The sequence below is a fragment of the Vombatus ursinus genome, unplaced genomic scaffold, assembly GCF_900497805.2.
Source record: "Vombatus ursinus unplaced genomic scaffold, bare-nosed wombat genome assembly UNPS02014818.1, whole genome shotgun sequence".
NCBI classification, from domain to species: Eukaryota; Metazoa; Chordata; class Mammalia; order Diprotodontia; family Vombatidae; genus Vombatus; species Vombatus ursinus.
The window spans coordinates 58,285,743-58,305,572 of NW_020954596.1; the positions used below are offsets into that span (position 1 = coordinate 58,285,743).

At 39.9% G+C, this 19,830-nt stretch overlaps 1 protein-coding gene across 3 annotated transcripts in view; it reads right to left on the reverse strand.

Annotated features, from left to right (window-relative positions):
- USP46 (ubiquitin specific peptidase 46) overlaps positions 1 to 9,279 on the reverse strand; it is a 66,781-nt gene extending 57,502 nt beyond the window's left edge. Inside the window, exon 1 of one of the 3 annotated variants that reach the window (XM_027836545.1) lies at positions 9,118 to 9,278. In XM_027836545.1, the coding sequence (XP_027692346.1) occupies positions 9,118 to 9,153 (36 nt within the window). In that variant the 5' untranslated portion in view covers positions 9,154 to 9,278. Of the gene's footprint in view, positions 1 to 6,467; positions 6,576 to 9,117 lie in introns of those variants that run through there. The other 2 variants (XM_027836543.1, XM_027836544.1) reach the window with 2 other exon arrangements.
- Between the last annotated feature and the right edge of the window lie 10,551 nt (positions 9,280 to 19,830).

Below are 19,830 nucleotides of genomic sequence, written 5' to 3' on the forward strand. Positions count from 1 at the left end.
TTGTTCCCCTTTCTTTTCTGATTGCTTAAAAGACCACACCTGCATTCTAGAAAAGTTGAAAATAGTACAAAATTCATTATGGCATATTGTACTTTATCATTCCACTCTCATTATGAAACCTGAGGTTCATTTTGGAAGAAGTGGGGCTAGGAAAGTGCTTTTGGGCAGAAGCAAGGTTCATTGCCAATTCTTTTTTTTTCCACAACGGGGCTTGGTGAGAAGTTGGTCGCACCTGGCTGTGGCTGCAGTTTCTAGGGAGCAGGTTAGAACAGGGTTTGCTTCCACCTAATTCCCTAATCACTCCTGACCCAGCTATGCTCTGAAGCAACTATTTACAGCACAGCTTAAAGTAATATTTGCATATTTGTTTCCTACTTTGCCAGTCTCATTAAAAGTGAAATGTATGTATGTTTGTGTTCTTGTGGGAATGTCACTGTTTTGGAAATACTTCTTAGACTCAAGCTTTTCTTCCTGAAAAGAGCAATGGGAGGATCCCACACAAATTACATGAGCGATAAGCTGTCCTTTCAGCCAATGGGAGGTCATTTGAAGAGCCAATCATTCAATTTATAAATTCTTCTCTAGAAGGACCCTTTCGGCCTCCCAAGGAAAGCATTAGAAGGAAAGCAAAATTGAAATGAAGTTAAAATCTGTAGAATATTCATCGGTAGGGCAAAGGTTTGTTGAATGAAAAAAAGACAAAATTGGTAGCCAATGTTAAGTTTTAAAATTTTAGAATTCTCCTTGGATTTAACTCATTCATTTTAAGAAAATTATTCTGAATTTAACAAATATTTTAAAGAGAAAATATTTCCAGTATACAACACAGCCTTTTCTGATTCCCCCAACTGCTAGAGCCCAGCCTCCCATTCCCACTATCTTATATTTGTTTGGTATCAACCTCTTCATATATGTGTGTGTCTGTGTATGTACTATCTGTGTGTGTGTGTGTGTGTGTGTGTGTGTGTGTTTGGTATCAACCTCTTCATATATGTGTGTATGTGTATATATATTCTCCCCTGATAGAATATAAGCTCTTTGAAGGCAAGGGCTGTTGCATTTTTACTCTGTATGCCTTTTACTTAACAATGTCTAGCAAATATCTACAGTCATATAAAAAAAGTTCTATATCTATTGATTAGAGAAACATAAATTAAAATGACTCTGAGGTACCATCTCGTACCTATCAGATCGGCTAATATGACAAAAAAGGAAAACGATAAGATTGGCTAATATGACAGAAAAGAAAAATGATAAATGTTGGAGGGGAGGTGATAAGACTAGAACACTAATACACTGTTGGTCGGGTTGTGAACCCACCCAACCATTCTGGAGAGCAATTTGGAACTATGCCCAAAAGTTAACCAAACTGTGCATACCCTTTGATCTAGCAATACTACTACTAGATCTGTATCCCAAAGCAATTTGTTTTTAAAGGGAAAAGAACCTACGTGTACGAAAATATTTATAGCAGCTGTTTTTGTAATGTCAAAGAACCTAAGGAATAGCTACCAGTAGGGAAATGGCTCAACAAATTATGGTGAATACAATGGATTACTACTGTGATATAAGAATCGACAAAAGAGACAGTTTCAGAGAAACTTAGGAAGATTTGTATGAACTGATAGAGTGAAACAGGCAAAACCAGAATAAGTTATACTATAACAATACTGTAAAAAATGAACAACTTTGAAAGACTTAAAAAAAAAAGTCTAGCATTTAATAGGGGCTTGCTGATTGTTGTCTGAATGATTACATGAGTCAAAAAAAAAAAACAACCCATTCTATGGCAGATTTTACAGGCTATATTCCCCTTCATTCCTTTCCTAGCTCTGCTTCTGACTTGCTACACTTAGCCCCATTCCTTAGCTGCCATCTATCTCCCCCTTGAACTTCCCTCAGAGCCGGGGGAGGAGGGCCCTCAGAGGGGGAGTCTCCTCCAGCTGGAAGCTCCCTGGACCTAGCAGACCCCCTGCTCCCATTGAGGAATTCCACACAGGGGCTTATTTTGGGGGGGGAGAGGGCCTAGACTAGCTAACCTTCAACTCCCTTCTCCACTCTGCTTCTGACTTTCCAGAATTTCAGTCCTTTCCTTCTGTTCATTATTTCCAAATTATCCTGGAATAGCTTGCTTTGTATATGTTTGCATGTTGTCTCTCCCATTAGTTTGTCAGTTCCGTGAGGGCAGGGACAGTCTCTTGCTTCTTTTTGTATCCCCAGCAATTAACACAGTGCCTGGCACATAGTAGGTGCTTAATAAGTGTTTATTGATTGATTAATCAATTGACACCATGCCTCTATACAGGCACTTTTCCCCTCTCCCGCTTCCAACTTTTCAGTTCCCTTTGCTACAGTAGAATGTAAATTCCTTGAGAACAGTAATTTATCTTTTCACTTGTATTTGTATCTCCAGTGTTTTGCACAGTGCTTGGAACCTAGAAAGTGCTTAATAAATGCTTGTAGGCTTGCTATATTCAAGAAGTATGAAGATATCAAGAATTGTTATGGATTTGCATAATTTTTAAAAAGCAGAATCACATTTTCTCAGATTTGGAAGAGACCTCAGAAGCCATCTAGTGCCACACATACCTAAGAACTCACATTAAAACAACATCACTGGAAAGCAAAGCCTCAAAAATCCTCAGTAAAGGAACAGGGGTATCCGCTATTTCCGCAAGATGCTCATTCTACTTGGAGACAACTCTAATTGTTAGGAAGGTTTTCTGGAAGTGGCATCTAAACCTGCCTCTTTGCAACATCAATCCAATGCTCTTCAACCCACTCCCTGGGGCCAAACACCAGTTGAATAAGCTAGTAACTGCTGCAATTCAATCTATCCAGAATACAAATTTGCAATATAACACAACATTCTGAAAAATAAGGTGCAGGTTTAAAAAAGTACACTCAGAGTACTTCTCACAAATCTGTGTTCAGGCAGGAACTGATAAGTCACCTTGCACCAAACTCAACTGAAGAGAAGTGTCCTTATGTGGAAGTAAGACTATAATTGAACTTCACTTCTTAAATGGATACCAAAGAGCTCTTGAGTAAAGTCAAAGAATCTACAAGTCATCCACTTCTATGTCTCATAAGCTGCTAAAAAGATATTTTTCTCGAATTATCATTTTAATTGAACCAAAGTTACTTTCTGAAATTAACAACATTGAGCTAAACTGAGATCTGGTTGTGAATAATAAGGACTTCCTTCATTTAAAGACTAGCAATGAATACTCTAACTTCCGTCCTAAGATACATAGATAATCTTTTTGTTACACCAGCTAGTACTTTTTTCTATTCAGTTGTCACTCCTTCATTCCATCCCCATAACTATCACAAGAGTCACATATCTTCCTTGGGACTCTTCCCTCTTTTACACACACACACACACACACACACACACACACACACACACACGAGGTTGGATGTGTTTTAGCCAGAAGAGATCAGAGAGCGTTTCATTTAAAATCCAATCCAACTAGTATTTATCAAAAGCCTACTATGTACAAAGCACTGGGAAGGACTAAATTGTTCTTGGAGATAGTAGTAAGAAGTCTGGCAGGCAAGGCAGGGTATGTATACCTTTAAGAATTTAGAGCTGGAAGGAATTTTAGCAGTCACCTTAAACTTTTAAGATCATCTAAATTGCCTTCGATTAGGCTAAAAGCTGATTCTGTCTTGGAATCACCATAAAACTCAGAATGAATAATTCTAAACTTGAACTAAATTAGAACCCAAAAGTCATGCTATAATTTTATGAAGCAATCTGACCTCACAACTACTTGTTAGCTTAGATTGTTTTTTAGACAGATTCAAATATGCCTTTGCTAGTTCATCTGAATACTTCAAATCCTGCAATTAAGAATCACTGTGGACTTTTTACATACCCTAACAATGTTTCACTTTACCACAACTACAGGCTTGAACGTTGCAAAACTATAACGGTAAAATTTGAACTTACCAGAGTGGTAAACTAGGAAGAAAATACACAGTGAGGACACTGAGTGACGTTCAGAAAGTCATTTTTACTGTACCTATCTCATAGTTTTTTTGTGAGGAAAATCCTTAATAAACATTTCATGGAGTAATAATGTGCATAATGACCACTTCTTGGATAACTTTGGGCCAGTCATCTGATATCACTTCTACTTCTATGAAATGGATATAATAATTATAAAGTACTTAGAAAGCCCTTTAAAGATAATATATATGACTGACAAAACTTTTTTTTTAAATACTGACTGATTAGGAGGAAGGCAAGAGTGGAAAAAAATGAAGTCTAAATTACAGAATATTAGAAATAAACATGAATTATTTTTGAGTATATGCAAATATCAAATGACAGAGAAGGGAAACCCACATGAATAAGGTTTTATTGATTTTTTTAAATTAAGGACAGTACACATTCAATATCATGACATTAGCATGGTTAACCAAATCTCAAATATAAGAAGGTTGAAAATATCTTAATATTTATATCGTGAGTTCACAAACCTAGGAAATAATGGGAAAAAGACAACTGATGGAAGAGAAGTAATTTCCTCTCATTACATTATTTGACTTGTATCTATTTCACAGGAGTCTCCCTTTAACACAATTTCCATTCTCACCTTTTAGATTTGCACTTTGCAACAACTGTCATCTCCCATTCATTTTACCTACTTTCAGGTTTCAGTTTCTCAAATCAGTCAACTAGGCAGGTGAAACCCCATATGCTGATTTTAAAGACTAATTAGTAGCCGATTCTCCCAAATTAACTGAACACAGAGATCTCCAGTGGGCTCCTAATTATTTCAAGAATATCATGAATAACTAGCAACTAACTATACTAAATTACCTGCTTCTTAAATTTAAAACTTTTCCTAACTATGACCTCAGAGAAGTCATTTATTTGTCCAGATGGATGAAAAACCTCCAAAGAAGTCATCTAGATATAGGAATTTTTCAAAACTTAGTTAAGTTTCAGCTGTTCACTATCCAGGTATTCAAAATGGCATTTCAAGGCAATAATGTCCACTTTTTTTAAAGAGTCAATTGGAAACAACATACACGATAATGATTACTAAAATTTTTAATATTTAGAAAAAAGCAGTAAAAAAAATTCTTAGCAAAGGAAAGGACTTTAAGAGTCACCTAATCCAATACTCTCATTTAACATACAAGGAAAATAAGATTCAGAGAGACATGAAGGAATTTGCCAAATTTGTACAACTGGCAGAGCCAAGCTGAATCAAGGATCTTGCCTCTCAATCCAATGCCATCCCCTTCATCATGCAACATATTATAATGATCTACATAAGGAAAGCACTCAACAAACGTTAATTGACCAGGTAGTAAATATATATCTTTTTATAAAGCCTTTGCCTAATTGTATCTGCTTATTTCACAGACATCTATATTAAGTGCTTCCTTAGCTTTACAAGGTAAAAAACTGAGACCAAGAAAGAAGTATACTAATTTACCCTAAATCATAACCTAAGCCAGCTGTATAGGGAACTAAGACTATGTTCTAACTCTAGATTTCATCGACTATAATTAAACCCCACAAAGCCAAAAATTCAAAGCACACCATATATTTGTCAAAGGAATAAACTATCACACTATGATATCTATTGGCTATGGAAAGCATTTTTTAACCACCAATTCAACAATAATGATTAGAAACATTTAAACCAATTTGTATCTGTTAAAGTCATATGTTTAAATGTCATTTAACTTCTCCAAACAAAAGCTCCTCCTTCTGAAAAGCTCTCAGGTTCTAATTTTTCATCTGTCAATATTTTAAAGCTCAATTCATCTATTTGTGGGATACTGAAGATTCAGTGAAGCCTTCTTTAATCAGCCATAGATATTTCAACACACGTTGGTAACTAATGCATTCTGAAAATTACAACACACCAGCCAAGCAAGTTTTATTACCTTTGAACTAGACACTGTGGCCAGGATGACATTCCTTAAGCAAGTTTATCAAGAAGTGCTATGGCAAGAGTACAAATGGAGAAAAAATATTAATACAAATAAGATCTAGCCTTAACCTCCCAACAGACTGGGAAAACATCTGGGGTTTTCTCTTTATTATATATTTAAACTGTGTAGGGTAGAGAAGGAAAAAATGTTTATTTCTCAATCACGTGAATAATATTGGGTACTATTTTCTTGTGTCTCCTCTGCTTATTCCCATTTTGGTCAGGAAAACAAATCCTCTTCTCAATACAAGTCTTAGTTGAATCTCAAATAAAAAAGATGAAATTCTTTTACGTCCTTCCTTAATACACATCAGCCTTTTCAGAATGTGCCAAACTCAGCCTGTCTAAAAATGTAACCTCAATGTCAATCAATTATCCCTGCTATTTGTTACAGAGACCAAAACTAGACCTGAATAAACACCTTGGCAAGGAATAAGATAGGGATTAATAAAAACAGATTCCAGAGTAAAAATGAAGGGAGGAGGAGCCCTATAAAAGACGTACCTGGAAACAATTCATCATCAAAAGCAAACCCTAAAGTGAAGTCCACTGAGTATTTATGTCTGATCAGATGAAAAAAGCAGCAACCCAGCCAGAAGTAAACTCATCTCACCAAACATTCTCCTCTGGCTCAGTCAGATAGGGAGGGGCTGAAATTTCCTATGTGTTTTAAAAGGGGGAGTGGTCATGATTTTCCACTCCACCTTCCTGTTTACATTATTATTTTGTTTGATTGGCATCTATTTTGCAAAGTACTAGACACTTAAGATTGTTTATATTTGTAACAGTTGCCACTGAGCCTGAGGTAGACTGCACAATTTCCATTTCAACACCAGAGAAAAGTGAAGCCAAGAGAAACTAAATGGCTTGACCAGTATAGGAAGAATTAGAGCAGAGGGGTTTAGTACTCAACATTTATGGTTCACTATTTATTTAATTGAAGGAGGATCATTAAATCTGATTCCTCATTAGCTCCCTTTGTAAAAAGATACGGAGACAGGTGAGCTTTTGTCACATACTCCACAAGCCCACAGTGTGTAACCCCCCCCACACTTCATTCATTGGCCAGTAGAAACAGACTCGAGTTTTATAGGAAACAGCAAGAAACATGTTCTCAACTGCCAAAGACACCCCATGGCCTCCCCCTACCTATATGAAGAATAAAGGTGGAAGGGGGTGAGAGGGTGAGATCCTAAACCATAACCACAAAAACATTAACTCAGCTTCCTCCTCTGGTTTCTTTGCCATTCTGCCTTTGATGCCCAGTGGAGAATAGCTCTGCAGCGAAGAGGCACACTCCAAGAAACACCACCAGAACATTTCACAGTGTCCCATGAAAAAGCCAATTTCTCTTTCATTCCCACGACCACCATTCACTGTGAGGCTGTTGCCAGTCCAGGCTGAAATAATATCCACCATGAATCATTAAAATGAAAAGTCAAACTAAGAGAAATAACAGTTTTACTTTATCTAGGCAGGTAACATTTTCTTTCTCCCTCATGAATGCACACACATACAGAAGACCAGGAGACCTGATCTCCTTGAGGCAGGGAAGAGAGATGAAAATTAAGAAGGTACCTATAGTGTCACACCAATTATAATTCTCTCTGTGCCAATAACCATTACTGGTTTCTCTTTGGTGAAGTCCTAGTGTACACTTTACAAGCAATGTCAATCACCACTGAAACTAGCCTAACAGTTAGAATGTGCCCTTTTCCATCCTAGAGATAAAGCAGGGTTCACCATTACTCTCCTTTGCCATGTGTTAGTCTGACATCTAAGGTGTGAAACAGAAGATAAACTGGGATGGGGAGGGGGAGGGCAGACCTGATCACCTTACCTCAGAGGCTTCCAACTCAAGTCTCACTTTCAATTTGGCTACTCTCATTCAAGCCTCCTCAGATTCCATCTCGAAGCCTGTTCTATCAGTTCCATAGAGCTTCAAAATAAGGCGATTAATAAATAAAAGATATTAAAAGAATTGGTGCAATGGTTCCCAGCAGTATCCTAGACACCCTAGGAAGGCTGAATGAATCCTGATAGGAACTGGAGAGTAAACAAACAGAGTGGCACACCCAGAAGAGGTTCCTAATGCTGGAGGGGAACAGCATCTAGTAGGTTGAGAATGACCGCCTTACTCCATGGGCAAGCTGGCATCTTGCAGGGCAGAGACACAGAGCAGAGGTGTCAGTGCCAGCAACGTGCACAGAGGGATTCACATACGGTGGGTTAGAGACTTGGGAAAAATTGAAGAACCTGCAAAGGATATGGGAGCACCGGAGAGGAGAAGCACAAGTTAAAGTAACTGTTGGGAAGCACCCGAACCTCACCTTATGGCAAGCAACAACTCCACTTTTTTTTAAATACCCGCCCCCTATTTGTTAAAGAGCTGGAGAAGGAGAAAGACCACAAGTGAATGATATTACGCAGCCCACTTTGAGAACTAGGACTAGAGGGCCTTCAAATGCCACTAATTTCCAGATAACATTATCACCCCCCCACCCCCGTTCACAGATGGGAAAAACTGAGGCACCTTGGTGGAGAGGAAGTGATTTTTAACAAACCAGGGCGCAGAGGCAGAAGTCCAAAGCAGAGCTCTGCAGCATACTTTTATTTTAAATTATTGCATATTTTTCAAAACCGCTAATGCCCAATGCATTTCAAATGCAGTTCGGCGACGCAGTCCCCGAGTATGGGGGTGGGGGGATGGGGCGGGGAGAGGAGGGTCGGGATTCCAGACGCGCATTCTCCCACGGCAGGGGGGGGGGGGTCACAGAGCTGGGGTTTCCCCCAGACGCCAGCCCGAGGTTCGGCCCCACCCCCAGCCCACCTCCACTCGGAGCCCGCCGGGTTCAGCCTCAGCGCGGGAGGGGGCAGCAGCGTGGCGGGACCCTGCGGGCACGGCCGGGGTGGGAGGCTGGAGGGCTGGGGAACGAAGGGTTCTCCCACTGCTGTTACTCGTGCTCCTCTAGCGCTCGGGTCACTTCAGACCTTAGTTCTTCTGGCCGCTGGACCTCACCCGGAGATGGCCAGCTCCCCACCCCCACCCTCCACCTAGCCCTTGGTCCCGGGGAGGTTTGCTCTTACTGGGCTTTCTTTCATTCCTTTTGCTCCTCATTCCTTCAAACCAACCTCCAGGCCGGCTGGTACTCACCATATTACAGATGGAGGCGATGTTTCGGACAGTCATTAGTCTAAAGGTTGCAGTGATCCCGCACCGCCATCTTTATAAGGTGAAAAGAGAAATGCCCATGGTCGAGAGCTCGCGGGGAGGGACGGGCGGGGGGAGGCGGATCGGGGTCCGGGTTTCAGTTTGGTTTGGTTCTGGGCTGATGGGGGTGGGGGAGGAGGAAGGGAAGGCGGGCGGGGGGGGAGTGGGGAGTGGCGGGAGTGAGCGGCGGCAGCTGCGGGAGGAGCTGGAGGAGGAGGAAGAAGAAGAGGAGGAGGAGGTGGGGAGAAGCTAGATCAGCCTCCCAGGCCAGCCCACTTCCCAGCGCTGCCTGCTGCCTGCTGCAGGGGAGCCCCCGAAGAGTCGGCGCTGCCTCCTCCGCTAGCTTCCCCCCCCCCACCGCATCCACTCCTCACGCTGCGGACCTCTGGTCGCTGCGGTGCTCTCGGGCACTGGCTAGGGGCGCGCCCCTCGCATCTTCTCCCCCCCACCCTTCCCTCCTCCTGCTGCTGCTGTCCCTCCACGCCCCTCTAACCCTACCCCTGCCTTTCCGCTTGGCTTTTTGCTCGGCTGTTTCGGGTCTAACGCCGCGAAGGAGGTGGAAGGCGATGGACTCCCCTTCTGGACTCTGAAAACTCCCGGCCTTCAGAAGCTCCTGCAGCGCCAGAATCCTTCCACCTTCCTCCTCCTCCCGCGCCGCCTCCTTTGCTTCGTCCTAGCTGCTATTCTCTCCATTTCAGCTCATCGCCAGGCCATCGACTTTGACCAGCGCCGCCGGGGAGAAAGGGTCAGCGCTAGTAATTGGCATAGGCTGGCACCAACCCGGCCTAGCCGGCTGATGCCCACCCCTCAGCCAATCGGGTGCCTGGCAGGGGAGGGGAATCCTCTGTTGTTTGCTTCAGCCTGGCACCCGGGGGGATAAAGGGGAGAGGGCAAGAGAATTGTGTCCTCAACACACCCTCATCCTGGACAGTGTGAGAGTATGGCCTTTGGGGCTGGTTGTGAGTCCAATGCACTTCTCTTTCGAAACATCCTTTTGGGGAGATGGGAGGATGGAAAAACAGGGCCAGAGGCATATGTTTAGGTTTCCCCTCAGTGTTTCTGCCAGATGGCATCATTGGGTACTGGAGAAATCAAAATAGGGTCAGGACTTGGGAGTGGCCAGGAAGCTTCTCAATGCTTGGGGCTGACTAGTTGGCTGGGAAAAAAAAGGACCTGGCAGGAAAGAGAAATCTGGGTTTGGGCAGAGGCCAGAAATAACGTGCCCAACCTTTGTATCCATGACATTAACAGTGGGAAGTTCTGGACAAACATTTAAGACAGTCCCATCATCACCACCCCTGCCTAAAACACAACAGCAACATCACAGTAAAGTCCAAAAAGCTCCCTGTCTTTAAAAATAAAAATACTTGCCTCTAGGGATGACACATCATGAACTAAAGAGCATTTATACAATGGATTTATTAAGTACCTACTATGTTCAGTCAACTGTTCCCAAATCCAGTTGCTGGTTGATTTGTAGGAAGGTGGTGTGGTCTATTTGTAGTGTTGCAGGCCTACACCAAACCTCAAATTGAGGCCATATAAAGTCCAAATTAAAGATCATCAACCAATCAATTTAATGGCAACTTGGTTATGTTGGCTTTTGAGTCAAAGGACCCTAGTTCAAATCTTGCCTCTGCCATTTACTGTAAGCCTAGGAGAGTCATTGCCCTCAGCCTCAATTTCCACATCTATACAATGAGAGTAGTTAACTAAATGATCTCTAAAGTTCCTTCCAACTCTCTATATATGATCTTATGATCTTGAATTAGAAGAAAGGGACAAACTTAAAGATGTTTACTGTGGATACTTGAAGCAGAGAACACCTTAGAAGACTAAAATTTTCTCTTTGCCTAGCTTGTCTTATGTGAGAAATGTCCCTGTGATTAGGTATTGCGGTAGAAGAAACCAAATTCAACTCAACTTATATAGCATCTATTCTCTAATAATTATTTGGGATCTTGGGTTTGCTCTATGTTTCAAAAAATATTTCAAGAGCAGAATAGACTGAGAGATTACTTAAAATATTAGCTATTCTTAACATCTCTGAAAGTGTTTCTGAATATTTAATCCAAATCTTCACAGTACAAACAAAATTCACATTAACATTTAAAATTCACCATCAGAGTCGAATTTTTCTGCCAGTATTGGTACAGTAGGCTACAAAAGTCATGGACCCAAACACTTTATAGATGTAGCAAAATTAGAAAATCACCATAATTACCAAATAATTTTTTATTAAGCTTCCATTCCACATAGCATGACATCTTATCATTGAGTGCTGTATAAGCAAGTAAAATGGCTATGTTCAATGGCCTCCTAAAAGCTTAATGGCTAAAACAAACATCATCAGTATGTACAAACAAGGAAATTCAAGCCAAGAGATGTACAACAAATCGATACGTAATACAACAGACCTCTCCAGGGCCGTGAATAATTAAATGCATTTTTACACTGTAACAGAGGTTAGCTAACAATGGTGGCTCTGAAGCTAAAGAGTCTTGGGTAGGAGAAAAAGCTACTCACTTCGCTGCAAGGGAAGACTCAGTGGAGGAGAGAGGAATGGAAAGTTTTGAAGTAATGGGGAAGTCCTGGCAGAGCGTGGAGCAAAGGGTGCCCCATGCATTGTCATCATTGCTATCCTGACTTCCCTTTGTGATGCTTTCTGTATATGATCTCATGTAATCTTCATAACAAACCTGTGAGGTAGGCACAAGTGACTTATATTTCTATATCAGCTGAATGTTTAAAAAGCATTTCCTTATTCACAACTCTGTCAGATAGGGAATGCAAGTATTATGGAGGTTCAATGAAGTCAGACTTGCCCTTCCTCAAACAGAAAAAGGGCCTTGTTCAAGGCCATACTGTGGCAGAACTGACCTCTTACCCAAGTTTTCTGACTCTACCTCCAATACTCTTTGTATTATTCCACACTTCCTCTCAGGAAGCCTAGGAAACAACATGTGTAAAGGCTCAAAATTGGGTCTAGGGCCAAGGGGTGGGGAACCTTCAGCCTTGAGGCCACGTGAATCTAAACTTCACAGAACAAAATTTGTTAGTCAGATTCAGTCAAAGGGTCACACATAAGGCCCCACTCCTGGTAGGCAAAGTGGATGACAAGCCATCTATGCTTTCTCATCCTGTGTGATTCCTGACCGTGGCCTTCTTCAAATTCATCACTGAGAATTAATCTATCTTATGTGTTCAAACGTTTCCTTTGGTTCTGTTATTTCTCATTTCTTACCACCTGAGCAACCTTTTCCAATCCTTACTGATGCCTTTTATACAACTCATCCCAGACAAGTTATCATTGGTAATATGCTGAGTGATTCATAATTTTCATTCTTCCAAGATTATGGTGTTGTTCTATGACTTACAGCCACATCTATATCCATTAGGAGGATATTGGTATTTTAAAAAGAGAGACTTTTGTATTAGCAGACAGTTTAGAATGGTTGAAATTACCGTACTGCACAATTTCCCAAATTCAGACAAGGGTTCAGAACCCTCTAGCACATACTAGCTATGTGACCTGGGCAACTCTGCAGGCCTTTACATTGCAAAATATATGTTGGTCTGCATTGGAAGAAGGTGTTACCACATCAGGAATTCTTTATACTAAAGAAATTACAGGTCTGGCAAAAAACAAAAAGTGCATGTATTTATATACATACATATGTATATATGCATGCACTGTATGTTCGTGAACTAACTCAGCAGGCTACTCGTCATATCTAAGTGTAGTACCCCTTCTAAAAGTACTGATTCCCAGGGAACAGCTATCCAAGGCTTTATGGGTCCACACTCCTAAAACTAGCTCATGAGGACTTAACAGTAAGGTACCAAGTTCAAACAATTAGTTCAAAACAAAAGCATGTATTAAAATGGGAAAGTGTAACAAAATATTTCTGCCATAAGCTAGAGGCACACTTTCCTGCAAAGTATACAGCCCCGTGGGAAGAGTTGGCACGTACATATAGAATCTACTAATAGAAAGCCACACATGTAGGGAATACATGCATCAAAAGTCACTTTCACCTCTGGCACTACAGGACCCTGATGTCTTCTCTTGTCATGTGCTCTTCACATTGCTTCCCTTGAATGCAGTATCTGCTAAGCATGTCACTCTGCTGTCATCTTGGGTCTTACTTCTCTCTATAGCTGCACTCTTGGATGGAGAGGATGAGCCCCTTCTGGGCTAGGTATCTTTTTTTTTTTTTAAGAAACCACTGTTTTTATAATTTTATTTTGAGGCAGTTGAGGTTAAATGACTTGCCCAGGGTTATGCAGCTAAGTCAAGTATCTGGTCTGAGACTGGATTGAGACACAGGTCTTCCTGCCTCCAGGGCCAGTGCTCTATCCACTGTACCACCTAGCTAGGTGTCTTGTGGCTAGATGATCCTGCTGTCAGGTTCCATTGCCAAAGAAAGGAAAAAAAAAACACTTCTCCCCTCTGATACACTCTCAAAGAGGTGCTCTCTAGAGCTGTGTTCTCACTCCACAGCTGACCATCATCTGAACTGCCGGAGATGAATCTTTTCTCAGAACCTGCTGTTACTTTTTAAAAACCACCAGGGATGTGAGTAATCCTTCAGCTAGTTGATGACTAGCCACCCTATAATTCCATCAATGATTGAAGAGCTTTTTTATTCATCCTAAAGGCATAGGGAAGTATAAAGACTTCTTTAAAATTCAACTTATTACATAGTAGTCACTGGCCAATCCAAGTCTGAAAGGGGCAAACCCTTATATTCCGTTATTTCTGACACCTCAATCCTATAAATGTAACCACTCAGAGTCTGAAAGGGCTAAATCATATACCCTATTGTTTCTATTATCTGTCCTTCATCTTCCATGGTTTCATCAAGTGTGTTGTGGGGAAGGGGCAGTCATTTGATCAGGAGTCTACAATTAACAGACACACATGATGCATTTTTTTTTTTTACTGCTTCCTGTTCATAGAGCAATTCCTCTTGAATTCCTAGGGGTTTCACTGAGTTTGCCACATTACTACACTTGATACAATTAGTACAATGTCGATCCTTTGCACTTACCTACTAAAACAATTCCCAGTATGGTAATATAATAAGCGTGACTGCTTATAAGTGACTCATGTGCCATAAAAGCATAAGATAATGGCTGTGAAGTGAATAATTAGCATTAATGTAAAAGGGAAACATCAAAAACTTTAAGTGCATTTACTTAAGAATTAAGAATATGCTTTTTCATTGGGAATTTTAAAGGGTAAACTGTAACCTCTCTGAACTATTTTGAAATAGTCCTGTCAATAAATCCTTTCCACCCCTATGATTCCTATTTATATATAAACCATCAGGAAATATATAGACAATGAAAATGTTCATTGGACTTGATAATACTACTATCAGATATTCATTATAGAATCATAGCACATGAGAACTCTAGTTCTTAGAGTTAGGGGCCTTAGAGATTATCCAGCTCAGCCTCCTCATTTTACAGATAAGAAAATTGAGGCAAAAAGGTTAAACAACTTGTCCAGTCACAGAGCTAGTTAGTAGCAGCACTAGGATGAAAATATGGTTGTCCTGACCCCTCACCCAGTAAGTCCCTGAATAATTATGATATAAAATGAATCAATTTTTTTTTCTGTTAGTGGTTGTGGTCCAATTACTGAAGAATCATTTTGTTTAAGGGCCTTGAAGTGTATCAACAACAGTGCTGAAGCTGTAAGTCTGGGTTCTGCTTCTCATTCTTATGTCCTAGACACCATTAAATGCTGTCTTGATCTAAAAATGTTTCAGATATTCTAATTCTTACCTATAACATCACTAATGTGAAAATATGTTTAATAGGAATGTATATGTATAGCCTATATCAGATTATGCGCCATCTTGAGGAGGGAGGGAGGGGGAGAAAAATTTAAAACTCAAAAGCTTATGGAAGTGATTGTTGATAATTCAAAATAAATTTTAAAAATTTAAAAACATTTCAGATATACAAACATGTAAACATACATATGCATATATTTACATATACACATATGCAAACATAGCACACAAACATGTATGCATATGTGTGCATATATACATACACACACACACAACTAAAGAGAGGAAGGATATACTACTTGGCATTTCCAGCTGTAATTTTTTAAGTTCTTTCTTATACCTCTCATTTTAGAATTCTGAAAGACCAAAACTAATTGCATTTCATTACAAAAATAATAGCAGGGATAATATTTCAACTGTACTTGTGTCTATAATTTCAATCCCTTGATTTTGGCATCAATTTAAAAAGAAACTTTAAGAGAAGGTACAAGAGAAAGCAAGAGGATAAACTTCCCAATCAGTACAATGGAACCAGTGGAAGATATAATAATGGAAAACCGTACATTGTCCATCTATAATCCTCTCTTGGCACTTGGATGACAACAGTCAATTGGCAAAGGCTAAAACTAGTATAAACACCGAAACTACTATTGTCTTTCAACAATCCTAAAATTATGGTTCAAACAAGTGCTGAAGTACCAGTTACTTCAGTTTAATGGCTGCTAATTTACTAACATAAGTTCTATTATAGTTGCCAAAATTAATATACTATGGCCATAGGATTTATGATGGGAATGGTTTATATTATTTCTTTAAGAGGGAGGTTTGAATGAGTAAAGCTCACTTAACTAGAATGCCTAAGGAATGAGGTATTCTAAAATTTTCAGCTGAATTTTAGTTTTTAATCATTACTGTAAAAACCTTCTTTAAAATGCATTAATCCATTTTCCTGCCACAATAGAGTATTCTGACTGCATAATTCAATCTTTCTTCAAAACAGGAGTATCTTACCTCATTGAAATTATTTTGAAGATCTTTTTTTTTTTAGGAAATTGGGGTTAAGTGACTTGCCCAGGGTCACACAGCTCTTGAATGTTATGTGTCTGAGGCCAGATTTGAACTCAGGTCTTCCTGACTCCAGGGCCAGCACTCTATCCACTGCGCCACCTAGCTGCCCCAAGCCTCAGCTTCCCAGGTATTTATACTCCAGTATATATGGACTGACTTATAGTACCATCCTGAGGTTAAGCCCTCCCTCCTCAAAGAGAAGGCACTCAGTGTTGCTAAAGATTCAAATAGTTCACTTCTCTGTGAAGCTCTACCTCACCCAAAGATCTATACAGTCTCCAGACTCATAATAATATGCTAGGTTTTAATCCCTTCTGTTAAAGGAAGTTCTTAGAGTAACTAAAGAGTTAACTCCTCTCCCTAGACCTGCACAGTTCACATTACTCACAGTCCCAATGAGGAGCTTCCATACTATAGCTCTTTCCCTTGGTATATCATTGCTGTAACTCTCACTCGCTCCAGGAGCTCTTCTTGTGGGTACACTAGGCTTGTCCCAGGAATTCTTCCATAGTTCTTCCACTTCTACTTTACTCCTGTTAAGTTGTATCTCTGTACATTGCTTGGCTTGACCCAGGAATTCTTCACCATTCTTCTAATGCTCCTCTCCATTCTCATCTCTGGGCTCATTTGGTTCATTGAAAGGATCCAGAGAATACACAGACTTCCCTTCCAGGGAACTAAGTTTGAATCTCCATGCAGTCCCTTTCACCCTGGTATCTTTTTCAGACACTCTGTGTACCTATACTCCCTTTTCAAGGGCTTACAAAAGAAGCAAGACATACGGTCCCTCTCTTTTTCCCTCTATTAAGGTATACTGAATATGGTGATATATATTTTTGCATTGAAAAGGGTATATAACTAGCACCTTTCTTATATGCAGAGCAGGGAATTATGTGCTATTATAAGAGGGTTTGTGGAATATGAGTAACATCACTAGGTATTCAGAGGGAAGATCTTAAACAGTGTTACACAGGTGTTCATTAGAAATTTCATTTTATTTATATGTATTGTAGGTATAGCTCTAAAGCTAGCACCTTCTTAGTTCACGTGGCACTTGTGAGTCATTGAGCAAAGGAGGTTTACTTGTTTAAACACAGCAAGGATATGTAGTGAGGATATGATGTCACTGCTTCTTGGAACTCAGCCCCCTTGTCTCCATCAGAAATGTGTCTGGTCAGTGCGCCATCAAGGTATAGAAGCTCATGCTGGTAGTAAACGACTGCCAAGTCTGAGGGGTACCAACTACACCCAACTGGTATCTTTTATTTCCCCGGGCCAGAATCTGGGGCCAACCATGAGAAGAGGACGTGAGGGAGCTTGGGGAATCTGAGTCAAGAAAACACTGATCTTATTCTATTATGAAATAAGTAATTGTACCTAATAAGTTGAAGCACAGCATTTGATCCTAATTATGTCAGAAATTATATACTGAATATCGGAAGACACTGGTTCAGATTTACCTGGAGTCTTTATGTCTAAATTCTAAATGAGAATGTGAGGGGCAGCTAGGTGGCCCAGTGGATAGAGCACTGGCCCTGGAGTCAGGAGGACCCGAGTTCAAATGCGGTCTCAGATGAGATACTTGACACGTACTAGTTGTGTGATCCTGAGCAAGTCACTTAACCCCAATTGCCTTGCAAAAAAAAGGAAAGAAAATGAGAATGTGACTTCCACTGAAGCCAAAATGTCACAACATACCAGAATCATCACTAGTATTAGTATTTTTAAAAATGTCTATGTAATAGTTATATATTTTTAAAATCCAGACGTGAAATTTCATCTATGTGAAGAACTCTTACAAATTCAGATGCATCTTATGGTAACTTATATCCTCACTAAGAGGCCATGTGAATGGCCCACACAGCTAGTATTATGTCAGAGGCTGGATTTGAACCCAGGTCTTCATGACTCCAAGGCAAGCCCTCTATAAACCACATCATGCCACCTTGCATGTCTCACACTCTTCCCATCTTTTTTCCCTCCATTTCTCTCTCCCAGTCACACAGAATTTGTCTGTTTTCATAGACAATCATTAAACATTTGGTCCACTGAAGTTTTTACAAAATGGTAAATTACAGCTATAAATACATTCAAAATAATAAAAAAAACCATTCTATTCTATAGGTTGGTAAAATGCTACAAATAATAAAAGGATCATTGTTCCTTTAAAGTACAATATTTGTCTTGCCAAACGAACAACTCTCTGTTTTCATTCTATAGCACAACAGGGAAAACTGTTTCTAACTCCATATTATTACTGAAATTACTTTTGTCAGGTGGTCCACACCAACCTTTTGATTTCTTTTTAGTCTCATCTTGATTATCAGTCTATGTCACAACTAATACAAAGATAACAATTAGAAACGTGATAGACTCATCTGTACCATCTGGCTACCTGAAGGTTTCATTTGATATTTCTTTGAAACAAAATGCACTGGAGAAATAAGTATCAACCTACTAAGACTACAAGATTAAAGTAAGACAAATACAAGGCTACCTCTCTCTCTCTCTCTCTGTCTCTACCCAAAAGTATCACCCAGAATTGTACTCTGGAATTCAGAAGTTTGTTTTTAATTTCCAAAAGCTATGATTAACTGTGGATATGCTACCTGAACAAAGATTTGTATGCACATTATCTTATAACTAAATGTCCAAAACGTGTGTGTGTTTGTGTGTGTGTGTTGTGAAATAAGATCATAAGATCTTAGGAAATGCAGGATAACTCAAAATTGATCTATGACCCTACCTCAGAGAAAAACATTCAGCAGTTCTCTTGCATTTTCACTGGCCAGTAGAGCAAGGTTTTTAAGGTGTATAGTCTTTTTTTTTTTAATTAGTGTAGCTTGTCAAGGAAAGATATCTCATTCTTTCTCTTTGCAAGCACACAAGAGGTGCTAGCCATACAATGTGACATTTTTTACATAGGAAGATGTCACCAGTAACTAGTATAGGTAAAGGATATTTAACCACTATGAGGCACCACTGGGTTTTAGAAAGATACACAATGTATGTCCTCTGGTCTGGGAGTCAAAAGACTTGGGTTCTACACCAAACCCTTCTACTAATTCAATGGGTTGCCTTAGGCAGGTCCCTTCACCTCTGGGCCTCAAGTGTCCAAATGAAGAGGTCATCTGGAAATCTCTAAGATTCCTAGTGTCCTTCTAATGTTCTATGTTTTATGCTTCTGTTTGTGTTGATCCAATTCTCATTAAGATAAATGGTATACATACATACATACATACAAATAGGCAGATATATGGATATATGTGCATACATGATATTTTATATGCACGTGTGTGTGTATGTACACACACAAGAAGACTTTCTACAATCTGACTCCCACCTGCCTTTCCAGATTTATTTCACATCAATTCCTTTCATCCACACTGTGTTCCAGAAAAACTGGTCTACTTGCTCTTCTGAGAACTTAGTACTCCCATCTCTTATCTCTTCGCTTCTGTGCAGACTGTCCCCTATGTATGATATGTGCTCCCCTCTCACTCTGGCTTTTGAGAATTCCTAGTTTCCTCCTTCATGTGTAAGTTCTGTCACCAGTTCCCACAGAAAACCTTTCTTGATTTCTCCTTCCACAGTTCATTCATTCATTCATTCATTCAACACCTACTACATGCAAGATAACTGTTCTAGACATTGGAGATAAAATGACAAAAATGAAATTGTCTCTGCCTAAAGAAGCTTGTATTTTGAAGTTGTTGGCTCTCTCTCTCTCTCTTTCTCTCTCTCTCTCTCTCTCTCTCTCTCTCTCTCTCTCTCTCTCTCT